Below are 19,109 nucleotides of genomic sequence, written 5' to 3'. Positions count from 1 at the left end.
AGAAACTCCATTCAAGTCGAAACACCTCTCCCTGCAACCCGATTGCCATTTGGTATTAGCCGGTGAGGACTTGTGCCATCTTGGCTTCCCCGACAGCATGAGTCTGCCTTTTGGTGAAGTTCCTTGTTCCTTCATCTGGGTTAACTCTGAGAATAGGGCTCCTGCAGCTGTTTCAGTTATTTAATACTTTGCAGTTAAACCATTCTTGATAAGTTCCCTTGATTGCTGCTCAGATAGGCAGCAGCTGCCATCATGAATAAGTTCTCTGTTATGAGCAGCAAGGGCCAATATTTTGTTTGAAGTTTAGCAGGTAAGTGGTCGTGAGCGCTGGCTTACACTCTGTCTAGGGCTGCCATTAAGGTCAAAGTTTTCCTTTTATACATGTTCCCAGGTATTTTATGTGGGGCTAGTACTGGTACTTGATAGCAAACCAGCACATCTGAATAACACAGCCCAAAATAACCACAATCATGAATCTTTGTTAAAGCCCCCTTCTGTATTACACTGATACAGACTGTTATGCAAACAGCAAAATGTGTAGTTTATCATTTGGATGCCATTGGTAAGCATTCAGAAGGCTGAACCAAGCAGAATTAATTTCTTTGCCAGAGACAGGTATTTCCCCTGCTCCTTACCAGCCCACCAGCAGAGGCATGATGGGCAGTGCTACACAATCCTCACCAATATCCCCTCTGCAGCTCCAGAGGAACCCAGGCATAAAGTCTACTTCTTAAAGCTGCCTTTTTCCTTTTGAAAGTAGCAGCATCAAGACAAACAGGAAAAGCTTAGAGCCTTTTCCTGTGTTTAAGCTCTGTTGGGCCTCTTCTTCAACAGCAGACATTAGACATTTCATTCTTCCACACTTAGATGAGCAAGGGCTCCACAAAACCCGTGCTAACAGAACGCCTACTGTCCAGCCTTCACTCACCTCATCTAAGCTGTGTCAAGCCTCAGGAGTGTGGTCTTCATAAGATACCACAGTGCTTACAGAAGGGAATTTTTCCCAAACTTAAATAAGAATACTGCCTGTGACCAGTTCTAGCAAAGGGCAGTAGCCACTGCCACTTCCAGTAGCAGTACCTGGCACAAACTGCTTGGATGATTTCTTATCTTGCACTTTCCAGCTAGGACCACGGTGAAGATGATGACTTCTGGGCAGCTGCATTTGCTGGGCAGCTGCATGGAAACATACATTCAAACAGGAGAACTTGCTGTATTTCTTTTTATTGTAATAAAAAAAAACACAAATAAATCAAAACATCACTTTCTGCCTAAAGACGTTCTTAACATTTTTAAAATGGCAGGGGGGAAGCCCAGCAATACAAGACAGAATAGTAAGCGTGGGCAAAAGGGTTCTGTTCCCTTTCAAGAGTTCAGTTTCCCTGCCCCTCTGTCAATCAGCTGGCTGAAGTTCATTACTTATATACACATACATATACTTCTCAGTCTAGTTTATATTCGTATGAGTAAGTATGGCTGGGTGGAATGTTGGGGGCACAGTCCTGCAATTTACACATAACCATTTTTTGGAGAAAATGGGTTTCCTAAGAGGCCTACAGGGTACAGGGGTCTCGTTACCCAGTAAGACCAAGCAAACAGCATTCCCTCCCATAGTTCTTTTGCCACAAAACACAGAGTAGGTCCCAAGCCCAGGAGACCCTCTAGGAGCTCCCTGGCTATCGCAAACAGTATATGGCCAAGTGAAATTTTATGCAGTGACCTTAAAGTAGCAGCATTATCTCTGCAAAGGGGCTATTCAGGAGGGGAAAAGGCAGATTGCAAAATGCATGGGGTGAACATCTTCCTTTTCTTTCCTGCCTCCTGAGAGGATGTAAAAGGTCGTGAAGTAGGCAGCCAAGCAGAAACCAGGCTCAGGACCTCTAAACTGCTGGACATACAGGTGATATCCTCATTGTGCAAGAGCGTGGGGCAGAAACCATGGCACCAGTGCTTCCACCACAGGCAGCTGTGCCTGAAGTCATAGTTTGCTGAAAGACAAGCAACCACAGCTGTGCTGCTTGCAGGTACCAAACTAGCATACCTAGATGTTGGGCTGCACTGTATCGACTTGATTATACCTGTTCAATTGAGGAAGCTCCAGGATCTCTTTAACATGCTACAGCATTTTGTGGCACAGTCATGTGTGTATTGATGAGAGACGGGTTACTGTTCACAGAATAGGTATGGAAAAAGACTGGAGAGGATACGCATACTAAACAGGAAAACGAAGCTATGGCTTAGCAGAAAACAAACACTTACCAATCCTTCCTCCAGCAGCACCAAAAGGCATTAATAAATGATTTATTATAGAATGCTTTCTGCAAACAGGACATTTTGATGGGGACAGATTGAAAGCTTTTGTACAAACTGATCTCTACTAACAGCTACAGTTATCTCCAAGTCCAGTCCATCAAATGAAATGCTTATGGAGAAGTTGATGGCACAAGCAGAGAATGACAAGGAAAAAAAAAAATCTGGGCTGCAAGGGCCACTGCTGTGCACTGAGAGCAGATACACGGAAAACTGCAAAATGGACTGACAGTACCCTATTTCCACTTGTGTAGTGACTCCACAAGGTGCAGGGCAACAGACTATTTGTCAGAGTGGCTAAACTGCAGTTTTCTTCTGTTCCATCCCCTCAAAAATATGAACCATTATCGTTCATACTGAATAACAGTGTGAAAAACTTAAACTGTATTATTATGGGAAAAAGAGCCCAGCAGAGGAAAGACATCTCCTTTAGGTATGCAGAAAGTTTCCAGTGCAAGAAGTTTGAGATGCAGGACTGAACTTGCAGCAATACTTTTCACAACAAAGCACTGGACAAAGGACTATACATTTGCATAGATGCTTTTTCAGCAGCCTCTGGGATGTGCAATCCCCATTTATGGAGCATCAGCAATGTTTTGGGGTTTGTCCGATGTCTTTCTTGTGTTCCTTCCTAAATGTAACTGCTACAAAATTGTTCAGGAAAATAGTGTATATACATGCATGAAAAGAAATCAGTGTGCCTATTCTTTCACTCCCTTGATCCTTTTCTGCTGCAAATATTTGCAAAGCTATAAGAATCTTAAACTAGAAGATGCAGTACTGATACAATCTAATGTCAATCTAAGGACAGGACTGCTTCTGCATGTATCCCAATAAACTCAGTTGTTCCATAGAAAAGCTTAATTTTACTCTTCCTCATTTTCTTTACATTTGGGGAGACCTACCACCTATTTCTCTTACACTTAAGCAGAGCCCTCTCTGCGATGTGCTTGACTGCTTTGGAAAGGACAGCAATATCAAAGAAAGTTGGAACTCCTACTGTGTCTGCAACCTGATATTGAAGGCAGAATTGGCCCACCTTTTATTATCATGCAGTTGCCATGCTATTCCTGCCTTACTGTAATGTAACTCTGGTTTGGTAAGAAAAAAACCCCACAGCTCTTAACTGTCTTGTAAACAGTTAACAAGGTTCTGTCTATCTGCTGATAAGCTTACATGCGAGAAAAGGAAACATTTCACTTCACTTTCATCTGAAATTTGTTTCCACCACTTCAGCTCATGAGATTCTGTTCTTTCAGCTGGTTCTTTCCCATAACTCTTGGATCTAGCATTACGAGGCTCTTGGTAACCTGTAGTTCTAGCCTCCCTCCCACACAAAGCTAGTCCCATTGAAAGTTTCAACTTCTGAGTGTGACACTGACACACATTTCAGCATGATCACCTTTCCCACACAGCTGTGCCACCGCAAATATTCTAATCAGATGAGTTTGGCTTTTCCCCTGAGCAAATAACATAATGTCAATGAAATATCCAGAAGACTAATCCTAGGAGACCTTCACTTCCTAGGCTACCGATACTTCCTTTGTCTTTTTGCTACAGACTTCAGCAAATACCTCCATAATATATGCAGTGGCAAGAGAAAGAGATGCAAGCCTGGAAGGGATGGCTAGGACATCCCCTTATTTACTCCAAATTGTGTAATGGGCCCTTGAATCCTCATGGAATGAATTCCCACTTACCAGCACGGGAGTTACTTAGAAAGTGTCAGCCTACTTGGACAAGACAGCCTTTATAAATTAGTATAATACTATTAGAAATTATGGCAATCTTTTTGGTAGCATTGTCTTACATGCACCCTGATAAATCCTCTCCCTAGGAAATTTTAAAACTTGTAACTTCTGTAGAGTTAATTCTGATGGGAAATTATAAAATAGAAATCTGGTAGATTCATGTTTAAAAAGGAAGAGGCCTGGTGAGGCTGGGCACACTGGGTCACTCCTGTTAGCTCTGTCCATTATGTCTGCTGAAGGTATTTCCTCCGGGTGGCTGGATCTGGATGGAGTCCAGGAGGGGCCTTAAAGCTTGTCCAAAAGGTCTGAGAAGGTAAAGAAATAAACATCTCAAATGGCTTACTTGATGAACAACTTTTCCCCGTCTACTACTGAAGTGCACTCACTTCCTAGAGTGCAATCAGACCAACATTGTAGAAGCAAATTTGAAGAACAGACTTCCAGTACAAACTAAAGCAAAGTAATTTAACCTATTAAAGAGAGTTTACTGTTCAATAACAAAGAATCTTAAACATGATTTTATATAAGCTAGTTCTGAGTCCTAACATGCCCAGACTACTAATGTGGTAATACTGTGTCTGAAACTGGCTTTTAGTAATTCATTCTACTTAAGTGTGCAAACAAAATCCCTGTTATGCAACTGCAGTGCTCCATTAAGTACCACATCAACATTAAAGACTGACAGAAGAATAGCCTCTAGCTCCCTTATAAGACAATGGTTCACCACTCACAGAGTAATTTCTGTTGCAATCTGTAGCACCTAGTTTATCTTTCAATATGAGTCACTCTGTTATAGACTATCTCATTTTGAGAGAGGTGAAGCAGTAAGAGCCCAGGGTAGAAGATGTGTCTCCCAAATAATGTGGTATACCATCGTTATGAGAAATAAGACCTAAATAATGGAGCTCAAATCATCCCACTGGGATCCTCACTAGTTGAGAGTTTAAAAGGAGTTGAGCTGAACTACCAGGCAGGAATTCTTCATTTCCTCTTTTTCCATCCAGTCCTAGCTTTAAAACTGCAGCGTTAATTTTAAAATTACATCTCCCCTGCCTCTTCACAAGCAAAACTGACACCTCCACTGCAATTACGGTGCTTAGAGTAAGAGAAGTGACCTTTAACAGGTACTGATTTCCTAACACGAAAAAACTTGCACCGTTTCTGAAACTTTCTATGCTTGTCTGGTCACATATGAGAGACCATCACAAAATAACTAGTTTAAATTAAAAGGCAGAACAACAACCTTCTCCTGTCTTCTTAGTAATGCCAGTGCCAGTCAGCACTTGTTGTAGTGTGTTGTAAGCGTTGAAGTAAAGCAAATAGCTTCCTCTCCTTAATCTTATGCTGGTTCTCAGAGAGAGCCAGCAGAAACTGGTACTGCTGGCTCTGTCAAATGTTTAAGCACTAGCACGAAGCAATACACTACTGAGAGAAGCAGCATGCATACTCACGTGGCAAGAACTTCAGCTGGAAGGTCAGTGATGTAGGAAGGTATTTTTCTTCCTGTCAGGAACTGTGCCACTTCATTACTGAAGGTGTTGCAGTTATGTTCAAAGAGGTTATAAGACTCTCCTCTGTGCCACAGGAAAGGAATTGAAACATAAAAATACAGACTCAGCAATAAATCTAACAAGCAGAAAACCTTAGACCCCTAAGGAACATCTCCTTACATTAGCATTTTTTCCCCCACAAAGAATTCTAAGGCAAATAGGTAGAATACAGACTTCAATTCACCTTCAAATTCAATTGAATCAGGGTGGAAAATGACATCTCTGCATCACTGACTTTATACAATGTTTTTTTCGGAGGGTAAGTGATGTCAGGTTTCTTCAGTTAAAACCACAGAAGGAATAACAAGAAATCACAGGAATTATTGACATTGAAATATAGCCAGAACACTAAATGCTACTGTTTCCTATTCTTGTGAGAAGTAGACTAGACTCTCTAACAGTTAAGATGTTGCTTTTACTAATCTGAAAGTTGGCAGCTTTACTACAACGCTTCACCTATGACTCATGGGGCAAAGCACTATTTACTGAAATATTCCATATAGTGCCTTCATTTTCCCTGGTGATTCTCTCAAAGGTATTGCAGACATTACTCCATTTTATGAAAAACAGCGTGAAAGACTTCCTGGCAGAATGCTTTCCCAGCCCAGCTTAAGGCCGGCACACTAGAGGGTTGCCTAGCTGGTAGCTCCTTGTGTATTGGTGCATCAGTTCCAGTCTCATATTTGAGAGAGCATTACATTATTATCATATAATATTCAGGTATTATCATTTATTAACAAACATTAACATATTATCAAATAATACACTAAGCAGACAAAGCTTTGTGAGCGGGATTGGTTTCATAATACCTTCCTCCATACCATACCCCTTTCCCTAAAGGCTTTTTTTTTTTTTTTTGTTGTTATCCAGGTTTTATAGTACAAGCTGCTACTTACCGGAACATAGATTCCCCCAAAGAGGAAAGATATTCCAGAAAAATTTCTTCTGTGACTTCAGTGTTCCCCAGGTCAACAACTGAGTCTGGGGGGCCAAGAAGTGTCCCTCCCTGTAAAAATTAACAGCCAGAAGACAATGTTAAATGGACAGACTGAATTCTTTTGGAGGACTCTACTGAATATAGCTATCATGGCTTGTCCAGGCACAAAAGGAAGAACTTTTGGTATGTTTGTCAAGCAAAAAGCCCTACTGGCCTCCCCTGTTCTGCACTCAGAGGATGAGAAGTAACATGCAACTTACATTTCAGCCTGTATACTTGGCTCTTTGTGCTGAAAGCTCTAAGCTATGGCAAAATTCTGCTTTAGAAGAATGGCCCCTCAGTTTTGCCTTGCCAAGAACAGAAAGACCTGACAAAGCATCATGAATTATTTTTTTTTTAATCTTAAAAAGGATGCTTTCAGTTGCCAAGTCTGCATATAAAACCTATCAATACAGAATTAGACAAGGTGTCACTCTGGCAATGCAGCTGCAGAAGTGTCTTGGATAGACAGACTCTACCAGCAGAAGCAACCCCCAATCTGTATTTAGTTGGGCTTAAACCCGCTGTCCATGCTCCCTTTTCCTCAGATGCCCTGGGCAACCATGGCAAGCAGCCACATCTGGCTGAATTCAGAAGCCTCTTGCTGCTTTTCTAGAAGACACTGACACAAGCAATTCTGATCAGGTAACCCTATTACAAAATCATCAGAAAAATAAGTTTAACTTACAGGTGCACAGCTGGAGATTCCTCCACTGCCATAGAAGAACTCATCCTTATGGACTATTATGGAGGTGTGCCTGCCACAGAGAACGAAAAAAAACAGGTGAAACAAAGGGAATATTTAACCTAGCACATAAAACACTGGTAAATTTATGTGCTCAAGGACATAATGAAGTGAATAATTGAAAGAAAAGGTCAATGTGTTTCTGTGAGTAGGAACAGGATCTGCTGGGACATGAATAGATATAGAAGCAATGACTATCAAGCCTAGTGCAACTCTGTGAGTGGTTGGGAAGGAACAGGCTTAGCTAGGTGCCTAAGCATGAAGGAACACAGGAATAGAGGGACTCTCTCCAGCAGCCTCTTTCAGCTAAAGGGTTGAGGGTGAAGTCACAGAAATGGAGAGACAGAGCTAGCCCTGCTGCCACACTGACAGAAGCACATGTCTGATAGACAGTGACTGAGAAGAGGGTCAGACAATCACTGGAGATGGATTAATAGAGAGGAAAATGAATGAACAAAGGTTTTGGGTCTTTTTTGCCTTTTTTTAAAAAAACAAATCAAACCAAAACACACACCTCTTGATATGAATTATAGCAAATTGGGGGGTGTTTTGTAACCGAATGTAGCCACTGCTCTTACGTGCCAGAGGCCTGATTCTGTAATACTTTCTTCCCACCTACTCTTTTACTCTCATGTTTAGTCATGCCTGCAACTAGAAGACAAAGTGCTTGGGACAAGGACAACATCCTACCCTTGAAAAAGTGTACAAGTGCACTAAAATGCAATAAGTACTAGCAATGCTTTTTTCCATTGGGTCCACTGAGCTTTGAATGGAGAATTTTGACCAGCACCTGAGAGTACACTATCTTACTGTCAATCTGTATTCAGGAACAAAAAGTGCCTTGGTGTCTCTTCAGCATCAAAATGTTCTTAAGATCTGAAGAATATATAACCTCATATTGAAAATACTTCCTACACCACACAGTGTTTAACATACATTATGCAATTTAAATCTAGTCACTTACCAGATGCCATCCAGCTGTTTCCCTGTATGCAGAGAAAAGAAGAGTTATTAGCAACGTATTTTCCAGATTTCAACCTACTTTCTGTCAATCACTTAGGAACCATGCTTATTATTTCACCATGACAGTAATACCAAAGATTTAATCCCAGAGTTGCTTCTAAAGAAACAGAATGTCTTTCTTTCAAATGAACTACTCCCTCCACACTACTGCTGTACTTTTTTCCTCCTGCATGCAGAGGTGGCAATGCCATCCTATCCTGCCAGTGCTTACCTTCCTTGGGCTTTTGTCTACAGACCAAGAAAAGAAACCTTTTCCTAAAATTAGAGTCTTCAGTCAGGACCAGAAGAGCTGAATTTTACACTGATTTCATAATTGCAGGCAGTTAGCCAGCACAGAGAAGAGAGATCCAACTTGAACATATGATCTGTGGTGATAGTCTCTATAATCTATTCCATGGCTCCCTCCTGTCCCTCCCTCCCTCCTCCTGCCCTTAAAAATTAACAGTTTAAGTGGGAGTTGGGGGGGAGAAGTTCATGGTTGAAATTTATACAAGTTATAAAATTGTGTGTTTTGTAGAACACAGCAGCAAAGACTTGCTTCAGGCACCACTAAACTGATAATATCATTGTGTCTTAGAGAAAAAGTCCCTTCTGAAATGCTTTTCCAGTTCCCTAGAAGTGGGAAGCGTAAACCTCTCTGTGTTCATGGTAGGATCTCAAGATCAAACCTCTCTTCAAAGGGTCACCAGCTGTTACTGCTCTAGGCTTAATTATTTTACCTATCATAACCTAAAGGCTTGGTCCCTGATATCATACCCCTTTGTAAACTTGTAGGCAGCAACAGCATGCTATGACAGATGCGCTATAACTTTATTTTGCCAAACAAGGTGCACAACAGCCAGAAAAGTGGATTTAGAACAGAAAAACTGTGTGCATACCAACATTTGGTATTCTCCCGAACCCAAGCGGTAGACTGAGTGCTCCTCTGCCATAGCTTCTGCTTGCTTGCAGCAAGCTCCTGATCCTTTTCGTCAGCCTCCGTGTATAAGCATTCTCCCCCAGCAGACCACTTCCCACACCACTATCCTTTATAACCAAGCAGCATCTCTTCCAAGATGTTTTGTTGTTATTGTTCAACTTTTAGATACCAGAATGTGATGTGATGATGTGCTAAAGTCATCTGCAGGTTTCCCAGAGCTAGATAAAAAACACTGTAGACATGATAAAAAAGCCACCTGAACATGAGAGAAAATTTGTTCAGAAAGCACTGACAGGTTAACTTTTGGCCAAAAGGCTTTGCTCTGGTTTGGACACCATCTGTTTGCATCATACCAGCCTCAGGCCTCCCAAAGCTAGCCACAGACCTTCTTGCTTCCTGAATTCTGGGACATTATATCTAGGTATTTTCCTCCTCCTCTAAACGCAGCCTCAGTGCTGTGGTCTTTTTTTAAATGTTTTATTCAAATGCTTGTGACATTCAGGCTTTTCTTAGCTATCTTGACGGCTGCTGCTGTAACTGACCTTAACTCAAGATTTGGCTGCATCCCTCATCACACTGTCAACCGTGCCTCCCCCTAGCAACTATGCCACCAGTCACCCTGCTTGTATTCCCACAGCTTATGATGCTGAAAGTGCACTGCAACTGCTTTTCAAAGGCTGGAATCGGATGCTCAGAATAACAATAAATCATTCCACTCATTAAAAAAAAAGTTTGGTAAAAATGAAGCTCGGCTCAGTTGCATTCCCCTGCTCTTCCCTGATGATTCCCAAAGATCAGGGGCCTAAACCTAAACTGTAGTTTGACAGAGCAGTATTTCATCCCTCAGCCTCCAGGATGCTGGCTTCTCTCCTGAAATTCTTCTTCTGTTGGTGTCCAGCTTCTAAGATACCTGGTGTGGTAGCAGTGATGGGGTACACTGTCCCAGTTCCGCTTGTCCTGAGGAAAGACATTCTCCGATTGTCCTTACTTAGATCAGTGCCACAGCATCAATGGCTTACAGGGAGGCAGAGGCATTGCCTTTGCCTTTCCCTTTCTATAGGTCTTGGGGTATTTATCCCCTCCTGCTCCTCTGTCAAGGCTCGTTTGGTCTGAGTGCCAGGAGTGGATATGCTACTTCGAAGCAGCAGTAGTTCCTCACAAGTTCTTTTTCTTGGGCAAAACCAACTTTCTGTCATCAGGACTGGGTAAAACAGAGGAACAAAACTGATGAGGATAATTCTTCAAGAGTTCTGAGAAAAGGATGTTTATGTGTCTGAGTAAGGAATAAACAATGGCTACCATACTTTTTTCTGCTCAAGTCTGAAGCAAAACAGGCAGAGAGAGAGATACCTGCTTTGGACGAGGGTCATATAAGAGTGAAGGCAGGGAAAAGGCTGTTGTGACAATAGAGACATCAGTCGAAGCGAGCACACACAGTTTTGAAGTAGGTGGACTGATCTGTCACTACCATGGATCACAGCCAGGCAGCAAGCATATTCGCTGTCAACCTGTCGCACAGAAACGTAGGCATGGAGTAGGATGAAGGCCAAAAGATAGTTGCAATGATGAGAGAAGTGGAGCAGTGTGTTGCAACATCTCAGGAGCATTTGCTGTCCCGTTAGAGTGTCCCTAGTTGTTGTGCTCCTCAATCCTCTGGCCCTTGTTCCACACTTTCTGCATCACAGCTTTTGCTTCGTGCTCTAGAGCTGCCAGAAACCAGTGACACTGCAGGCTCATCAGCAACACGTGAAGTAGGGTATAGTGCACTGCCCTAACTTTAGCAGCTGGCCTACGATAGGCTCTACCGCTTGATTTTGCATAGTTTGTGTTCTGCATAACTGTTAATAAATTATTACACATTTGTGCACAATAAATCACTGTTTGCCACTAGAAACTTGAACTTTATCCTTCAGGGCAGAGAAACAAACCATTTCAAAGGCAGCACATACTAGAATTGTATCTGCCCTTTTGCATGCTAAATGGAAAAAGAACATCTTAATATTTACTTTCACACACATTTCCAGCAAACAACAATGAAAGGCTTTCCACAAAGTTACCACTTTGCACCTAGATTCTGTGTGCAGGTGAAAGAGTTATAGCAGATGCTGACAATGTCACAGGTGCTGCTGGGAACCTGCTTGTGCAGTTACAACACCTATTTGAAAAGATCACTGCAGCAAAGGCTACCCCACATTAGGCTACTCTAGCAAGACTGCAGCCAGCAGCTCAAGGGAGGTGACTCCTTCCCCGTTTGACACTTTTAAGATCATACCTGGAGTGCCATGTCCACTTTTGGATCCCCCGGTACAAAAGATACTGACATACTGGGCTGGAGCACCTGCTGTATTGAAGAGCAGCTGAGAGATCTGTTCAGCCTCAAGAAGAGGAGGCCAAGAGTCCTTAATGCTGTCTACAACTACCTAATGGGTATGGAGGAAAGGCAGCCTTATTCTACTCAGAGATGCACAGTGAAAGACAACAGGTGCTAGTTGGAAAGTGGGAAATTCCCAACTCAGCAAGAGGAAGAAAATATTACCATGAAGGTGGTCAAACACTGGGGCAGGGGTCCAGAAAGCATGTAGGAGTTCCATCCTTGGAGATACTCAGAACTCAGCTGCCCAGGGCCCTGAAGAATCTGCTCTTGCTGGATCTACCTTGAGCAGGACCTCCAGAGGTCCCTTTCCACCAGTGCAATTCTCTGATTGTATGAACAAAACCCAAACAGAATTCAGGTAAGGGACTTTGCATTAGACTGCAGTCTAACCCCGGGGAACTCCTCTCTGGCTGCTGCACATGAAATCCGTAGCCAACAACAGACAGGGCAATAACAGAACAGCTCTTGGCAAGCGAAGCTGCCTATCTTCACAAGGCAGGTCTGTCTGAGGCTGCTCAGCTAGGTCAGTTTGTGCCAAGCACTGGTTTGATGATCTTAATGGAGCTGCTGACCTGCTGTTTTTGCTTGGCCCCTGTAAGACATTAACCAGGCTGGCATTGTGGAAAACGCTGCCAGATCTGCAGCACTGATGACAAAAAGGCATCCATGGTAGCTCTCAAAAATAAAAAAAAAAAATCCCTTTCTGTCACTGGTGGACTGTGCTTGGTCAGAGGCAATGAAAGGCTCTCCAATGACACCACCATTGGGGAATCCCATGCCTAAAAAACCTGCCATTATTGACCACATACGCATCACCCAGAGACATCCAAGACCAAAAACTTTTGGTATGCTGCTGCAGTTTCCCATGCTACTGAGCTGGCTGTTGTCATCTCAACTTGAAACTGACTGACAGAGGAATAAGCCAATGGCCCCCAGCTTCTGAGGAACTTGGGCAGCTCCCTTTCCTGCTGCTCAGCAAGACTCTCAATGTTCCTTGTCTGTTGCATCATCTAAGAGGTTCTGTACAGACCTTCATGGACACCATCACCTTCCTCCTGGAGTTTTGCCTCTGTTGGTGATCCTCCTATATGACTCTTGCCCTTCTCTCAAAACTCTGACATTGCACAGAACAGGTGGCAGCTCACAACCACTCCCACCCCTGACAACCTCACATAAAGCAATCAGGGCAGCCTGGACTAAGGAGTTGCACCTTGCCTTCTGCTGGATATTATCCACTATATACAAAATACATTGCTCACAGCCTCTAAAGGCTTGATACACATACCAGCCCCAACAGTATGACCAAGGAAGGATTGGCACTGCTCTGTTTCCACAGCTAGCTGCCTAAGTGAGAGCACGAGTATGGTATTGCTATAGCAGTGCTACGGCTCAAGTTGCATCCAGGACTTGCAGCAACACTTTCCAATAAAGCTGCTTCTGGCAGCACTATCCAGCTTAAAAACTAGAGGGTCAAGCTTGCCAGGGAGCCTCCCCAAATAATCCTACAGTGCAATAGAGCTTACATCCCATAGTCAATTGAGTGGTCTAGAAGAAGAAATACCATCTGGGACACTGGCAGACATCATCACGTTTCATGCTCTTCCACTCCTTGCCACAACACTCCAAACTCCTGTGGCACGCTGCAATGTGGGCAGAACCATACGCTGGTACTGCCACCAAAACCAACACATTTACTCATAACCTGAGGCTGTCTATGACGATATAGAAAAGTCTGATTCCCCAGTAATTTCTATTTGAGCTGCAAAAGCCTTTAAATTGCAGGCATTACCCTTCACTCAGTACCTACAGCAAAGCTAATCCAAATGATGCACACACGTGTAATGCAGAACAGCAATGTCCTGATGAGATGCTACTCTTTTGGGCATCTGCTGTTCATCCAGGTAAAACACAGAAACAGCAAGATTCCTAAAGAGTTTAAATATTTCAAGGGACAGAGGGCTGTTGAGCAGGAAAGGGTGTTGCAAGTTTACATGTACACACTTAATCATACAACAATTAGTGCACATGGTCAAGTTACCAAGTATCAGCTGTCCCACAGTAATTACCTGTGTGCAAGCTCAGCCTGAAGTAAATGTGAGGCAATTCAGCTTAATCTGATCTGCTTCCGTTACGAGCTAATGCAAGTCAAGGTATCTGATGTTTGTCACAGACCACAAACATGGACATGAAAGCTACTGTGTTATATCTGTGAGAGTTTAGGGTGATAGCTTGTCAGTCTTTGGAAACCTGATCATATACCTGATCTTTAAGTTTGGGTGGGGTTTTTTTGTTTGGCTTTTTTTTTTTTTTTTTTTACTTGCTGAGGTGCTTTTATGGATCTTTCCTGAAAAAACTCCCTAGAACTCAGGAGTGGATGCCAGTTCAGCATAGATCCATGTGCTTAAGCATCTCAAAGATTCAAATTGTTTGAATGAGGCACAGTACCATCTGGCAAGTAAACAAGTTTTTTTTATTTGCTGTTATTTTTTTTTATAACATTCATAGTTCAAATACTTTCACGGTGCTTATGTGAGCCAGAAACCTATGAGAAAAATGCAACATTCAAATGTACTAAAAAATTCCAGGACCCTCAGCTTAGTCACAGGAATGTGGAGAATGAAGTAGTTAGACTTGTTTGTTGTACAACTGATTCAGGAGACTGTCATTGTTAGGATACTGAGGGTATTTTGAAAGAAGCAAGCAAGCCTGTGTAATTTTAGAATACAATCAAACAGGATTACTTCCATGCTTGGATTTATCTGGAAGGCCAAGTAGAAGGGAGATTAGATGCTCACCAATCTATTCTGCTGGCACAGTTAATTTGTTAATCTTGAGGGCCACACAATGTAGTTTATTCCTGTGCATTTTAAATATCTAATGAAAGTGGCATTTGTATATTAATCCAAATTATTAGACTGAAGGGCAGAAGAGTTCTGAGACACGAAGGAATTATATAAGGAGATGGGTACTTAGTTTACCCCATTCAGAGCTTAGGCCATCCATCCCTCAGTACAAGAGCAACACCTGTTCCTGAGCCGTAAAGAAATAATAGGAAGCTTAGTATTTTTAACACAGTGTCTATGCTCTGCAATGGATATGCAAGCCCCAGAAGACCCTAGGAGACCCTAAAAAAGTAGTGAACTGGTCTCCTGTGGAAATGGAAGCAATATAGTTTTGGTCAACTAGCATGGGTATTTCTAGCAGTGCATTGCTTTGCATATTGTGGCAATTTCCTTAGGCCAATCCATTAAGATTCCTGCCCTTTTTGAATGGAAAACTATCCTAATTAGTCAAGCAGTTTCTCCTGTGTGCTACCCAGGGTGCTCAACTGCAGCAAAATAAATAACAGAAAGGGACAAGCCTGCTTCAGTTCCCTTCTCCCTGAGGTGCCTAGAGAGACCAAGAAGTAGGCTAGATTGGGGGAGGGTAATGCACTTGATTTTCATGAAATCCCTAGCAAATGCTTTGGAGCAAAGCTGATGGAATCTCACAGTGGAGCAATTCAAAACTCTTCGGAACAGGTGGAGGAGAGGCAGAGTAACATGCTAGGCCTGGGAAAAAGGAACAAAGCAGAAGGTACCTCCTTTTAGCAGTTACATTTTGCTCCGGTTCCTTCTGGGCTGTTAAGTCCCTACAGCTGAATGCACCACTTCAAAATGTCAACCGATATATACTCTCAGTCAACTCACCATTAATTTATACTACACTGAGCCAAAGCTGCTGTGGTAAACTAAGCTCCTGCACATTCTGAGTCACATGAGCAAGAACCTCAGTCACAGGACAGGAGAACTTGGAGAGCTGCAAGACATTTTTCTTTAAGCCCATGATGCAATAGGATTTTATTCTTCCTTAAAAGATTTCTCTGCCTTTGGACATCTACTTCAAAATCAGCACTGCAAGCTGAACTATTCTGTTTTCCTCTCTACCCTCCACAGAATCAGGTGGATTACGTTTTCTGTTTTGAAAACAGAAATCTCACTGCATTCAGGTTAACATTTATTACTATTAGATCATGTAGTTGGACAGACAAATGTAGTTTCACAGACTGAGAACGGGGGAGAGAGGGGGAACAGTACCTATAGAGAAGATGGACGTAGAGCAACAGCACACAAAAATTAAACATGCCGCTTCTGGTATCAAAGGCAATTGAACTACAATATTCGGTCATGTCCATTTTAGATTAGAAATATTCACTGAAAAATTACAGGGAACTCACAGAAAAGTAAGAAGAACAGAAGTAGTCTGGGTAGAAAGAGTGTAAACGTGCCAAGAAAATTGAAGATGTGCCCAAGGGGCACAACTAAGTCACTCTAAAGCCTGCTATGAACAGTGCCGTATAGCTCTGCCTTCCAGGCTCATCATTCAACAACAACAGAGAGAACTGATACTGAAGAAGTTAGGATAACGATTAGTAGAGAGAGCTGATCCTTGAATGCTGTACTGACATAATCCATAATACCTCTGGATCCTATTAGCACAACTGAAGACACCCCATGATGATGCTCTTGCAGTGGTCAGCCCCCTAAGAAGGGATTCATCCCCCTCTGGCAGTGGGATCTCAGCTTCTGATTTAGAGCATGCTAGGAATTGATTTTAGCACACAATTATTATATTTGTTTCTTCTCTCTAACACACATGTATTTCAACGATGTTAAGGAATTATCACTCATAGCAGAAGCATTGTTTCAATCAAACTTGGCATCCATGGAAAGAATACCATAAGTAGAGATGACAAATGTTTAGCACTAAATCACCTAAGAAATCCTTTCCTCTTCAATTTCTATGACGTTCCCTCGTGACACACAGTTTATGAACATCACTGACAAAAAAATGTAAAAATACCTAATGACCATCTGAAAGTTGATGTACGGAGAAGTAGCAACAGTTTTTGTTGTTCTTCAAGAAAAAATAAGGTGAATACATAAGGCAAAAGGAGTATTCTCTCCACCACTTTGCTCTTGGGGAGGTTTCTAAAATAACCCAGAGGTATGACAGAGCTGAGTGTAAACACAAAGATACTTAACTTGAAGGAAAAAAGGAACAAACAATGATTTTTTTTTTTTACGGACAATCCAGTCGCTGGATCCACGTAATCCCAAATATTCTGCAGCCTGCATTGTCACTGTGACCACGCAGGCCTAGCTGGCCCTGTTCCATGAACATGTCTGAACTCAGCTAGTTACCAGGCAGTACTAGCGATCAACACTTCCCACACTACTGAGAGACGTGTTCAGATTTTTCAGTTTTACTTTTCATTACTCAGACTCCTAGAAATTTAGCACCAAACTGTATTGCAAGCACAAAGTTTTTAAGTTGTTGTTTGGATAGCATAAAAAGCACCAAAAATTAAGTCATGCACTAAGTGTTTTTATGTGGAAATTCAGAAAGCTACAAGATCCCAAGATTGACTTTGTGGGTAAGAAGAGAGCTAAAAAGCCTTCGCTTGATCTATGTGAAGATCGGCATGGAGATAGATATAGTGATGTCCTATTTCTGTATAAGTCTTTGCTTGGACCAACACTTCGAAATAAGACCAGTTAAAATCTGCTCACCTCAGACACAGGTAAATCATGCACACATATCATCTGTATCTTAAGATTTATAACTCTTAGCACAAGATAAACAAGGCTGTTATGAACTAACAGGTAAAAAGTTACTTCCCTGAGGGCTACAACAGAAGCAACTCTGACTACACAAAAAGTTTTTGAGGTCATCCAGTGCGGGAAAACACACATCTCCCAAAGGTATTGTTGCTATCTGGCTAACAGAGCACATCACATATGATGTCTATAATATTTTCTTCTCAACTTTGCAAGCCTATCGTTGACGCATATGCAACCTCATGCTAAGAATTATTTGGACTTCCATTTTAAGCTTGCAGGAAAGCACAGCATCTCCTCGTAGGATAGATGAGCGAAGTGAATGCCAACAAACTGTAGAACAAGATTACACGGAGCCATCTGTTCAGACACTTAACCTGTTGAGAAGTCTCATCTCACACAGACTGCTGGTCTGCCACGGGCCAGAGTCTACTCATAACAGGTATAAACCACTCTCCCATTGCATTCCTAATTCACGCTTCCAAAACTTCAAGCAAAACCTAAGTTTCCTTCGCATCCCCAGTCCAAGGTTCAGTTGGAAGCGCACGCATTCTTGATAAGACGTACAACAAACTTTTACAAACTCTCTGGAAGGAGAAGGTGGCTAGTTGCACATGACAAGCCGTGCAACACCTAGCCCAATGCAGCCTCACCACAACATGGAGCCGTTTGAACTCAACAACCTTGTAAACAGTGGAAGGCTTTCTTCCACTTCAGCCTTCCTGCCAAGGCACCACAGCAGTCAGGGTGTCGGGAACCGAGCCTTCCCTCGCTTCAGGGGCTAAGTAATACTTTTCATTAGCCTTTAGTAAATAACACCAACGAAGCAGCAGAGGACAGATGGGGAAAAGAGGCTAGACCCTGTTCACCTGGAGCTGCCTTACTGACAAAGCTCACCCCGCTGACAGCGGAGACAGGGATGCTGCAGCTACACCCCACTTTGTTCCCGCACATTGGGCCCCCAAGCCAGGCCTGCACCCTGCCAAGCCGCGCTTCAGCCACCGGCCCCCGCCGCTGCCCGTGCCCTCAGGGAGCCCTTTCCTGGGGCCGTTTCCTCGGGAGAGCGATACCGGGCGGGGGAAAACCACCTCCGGGGCTGAAGGGCGTAATTTCGGCCCCGCTTCCCGGCGCGGCGAGGCCGGGCCGCGGCGGCCGGTGGGGGGACGCAAGTCCCCGGGAGGCGGCGGCGGCGGCGGCGGGAGGGGTGGGCCGGGCGCGCCGTGCTCTTACCCAGCATGAGGGGGCTGAGGCGCCGGGCCATGCCCTTGGACAGGTCGTACACATAGAGCTTCACGGGGTGCAGGGCCAGCGGCTCCTCCATGGGGGTGCGGGCGCGGCCGCGGCCGCCGGGCGGCAGCCGGAGCCCTGGCGGACACCCGCCGGGAAACCGAGGGGAAGGGGAAAGGGCGGCCCCGGTGCCGGCCCCACCGCCGGTCCCGGGTGCGGCAGCAGCGAGCGTGAGGTGACAGACGGAACGGAAGGGGCGACGCTGCCTCTGCACATGCGCGGCAGCCGGCGACCGGCCGGGCTGCCCCGTCACTGCGCCGTTATGCAGCGCGGGGGTCGTCGCGGGGGCGGAGCTAGAGGCGGTGGGCGGGGTCGGGGAAGTCCCCCTCTCATTGGCGGAGGCTTGGGGCCTCTTCCGGCTCGCCAGCCGGAGCCACGCGCAGGGCGGGCAGAGCTCCCGCCTTCTTTTCCCCGCCGCAACCAATCCACGTGGGGGGGAGGCGGGGCTTCCCGCGAGAGGGGCAGGGCGCGGCGCCCTTCCTCTCTCGCCATTGGTCAGCGTTACTATGGGGGGGCGGGTTCCCCGATGAGTGGCAGGCAGCGGCGCGCGGCCGCGGCTGTTGGTTGAGCGTTG

General features: G+C 44.0%; 1 protein-coding gene across 1 annotated transcript; it reads right to left on the bottom strand.

Moving 5' to 3' along the window:
* Positions 1–1,847: 1,847 nt before the first annotated feature.
* DESI1 (desumoylating isopeptidase 1) lies at positions 1,848–18,751 on the bottom strand. Its single transcript, XM_075717226.1, is given in 7 exon segments — positions 1,848–4,366; positions 5,513–5,635; positions 6,508–6,617; positions 7,276–7,345; positions 8,297–8,318; positions 18,479–18,649; positions 18,652–18,751. Coding segments are annotated over 7 exon segments (690 nt in total). The 3' UTR covers positions 1,848–4,272.
* Positions 18,752–19,109: the final 358 nt, after the last annotated feature.

This window comes from Pelecanus crispus, chromosome 1 (assembly GCF_030463565.1).
Source record: "Pelecanus crispus isolate bPelCri1 chromosome 1, bPelCri1.pri, whole genome shotgun sequence".
In the NCBI taxonomy this organism is placed as follows: Eukaryota; Metazoa; Chordata; class Aves; order Pelecaniformes; family Pelecanidae; genus Pelecanus; species Pelecanus crispus.
Note: the sequence above shows the minus strand (reverse complement) of the source record. Positions and strands in the feature narration are given on the sequence as shown.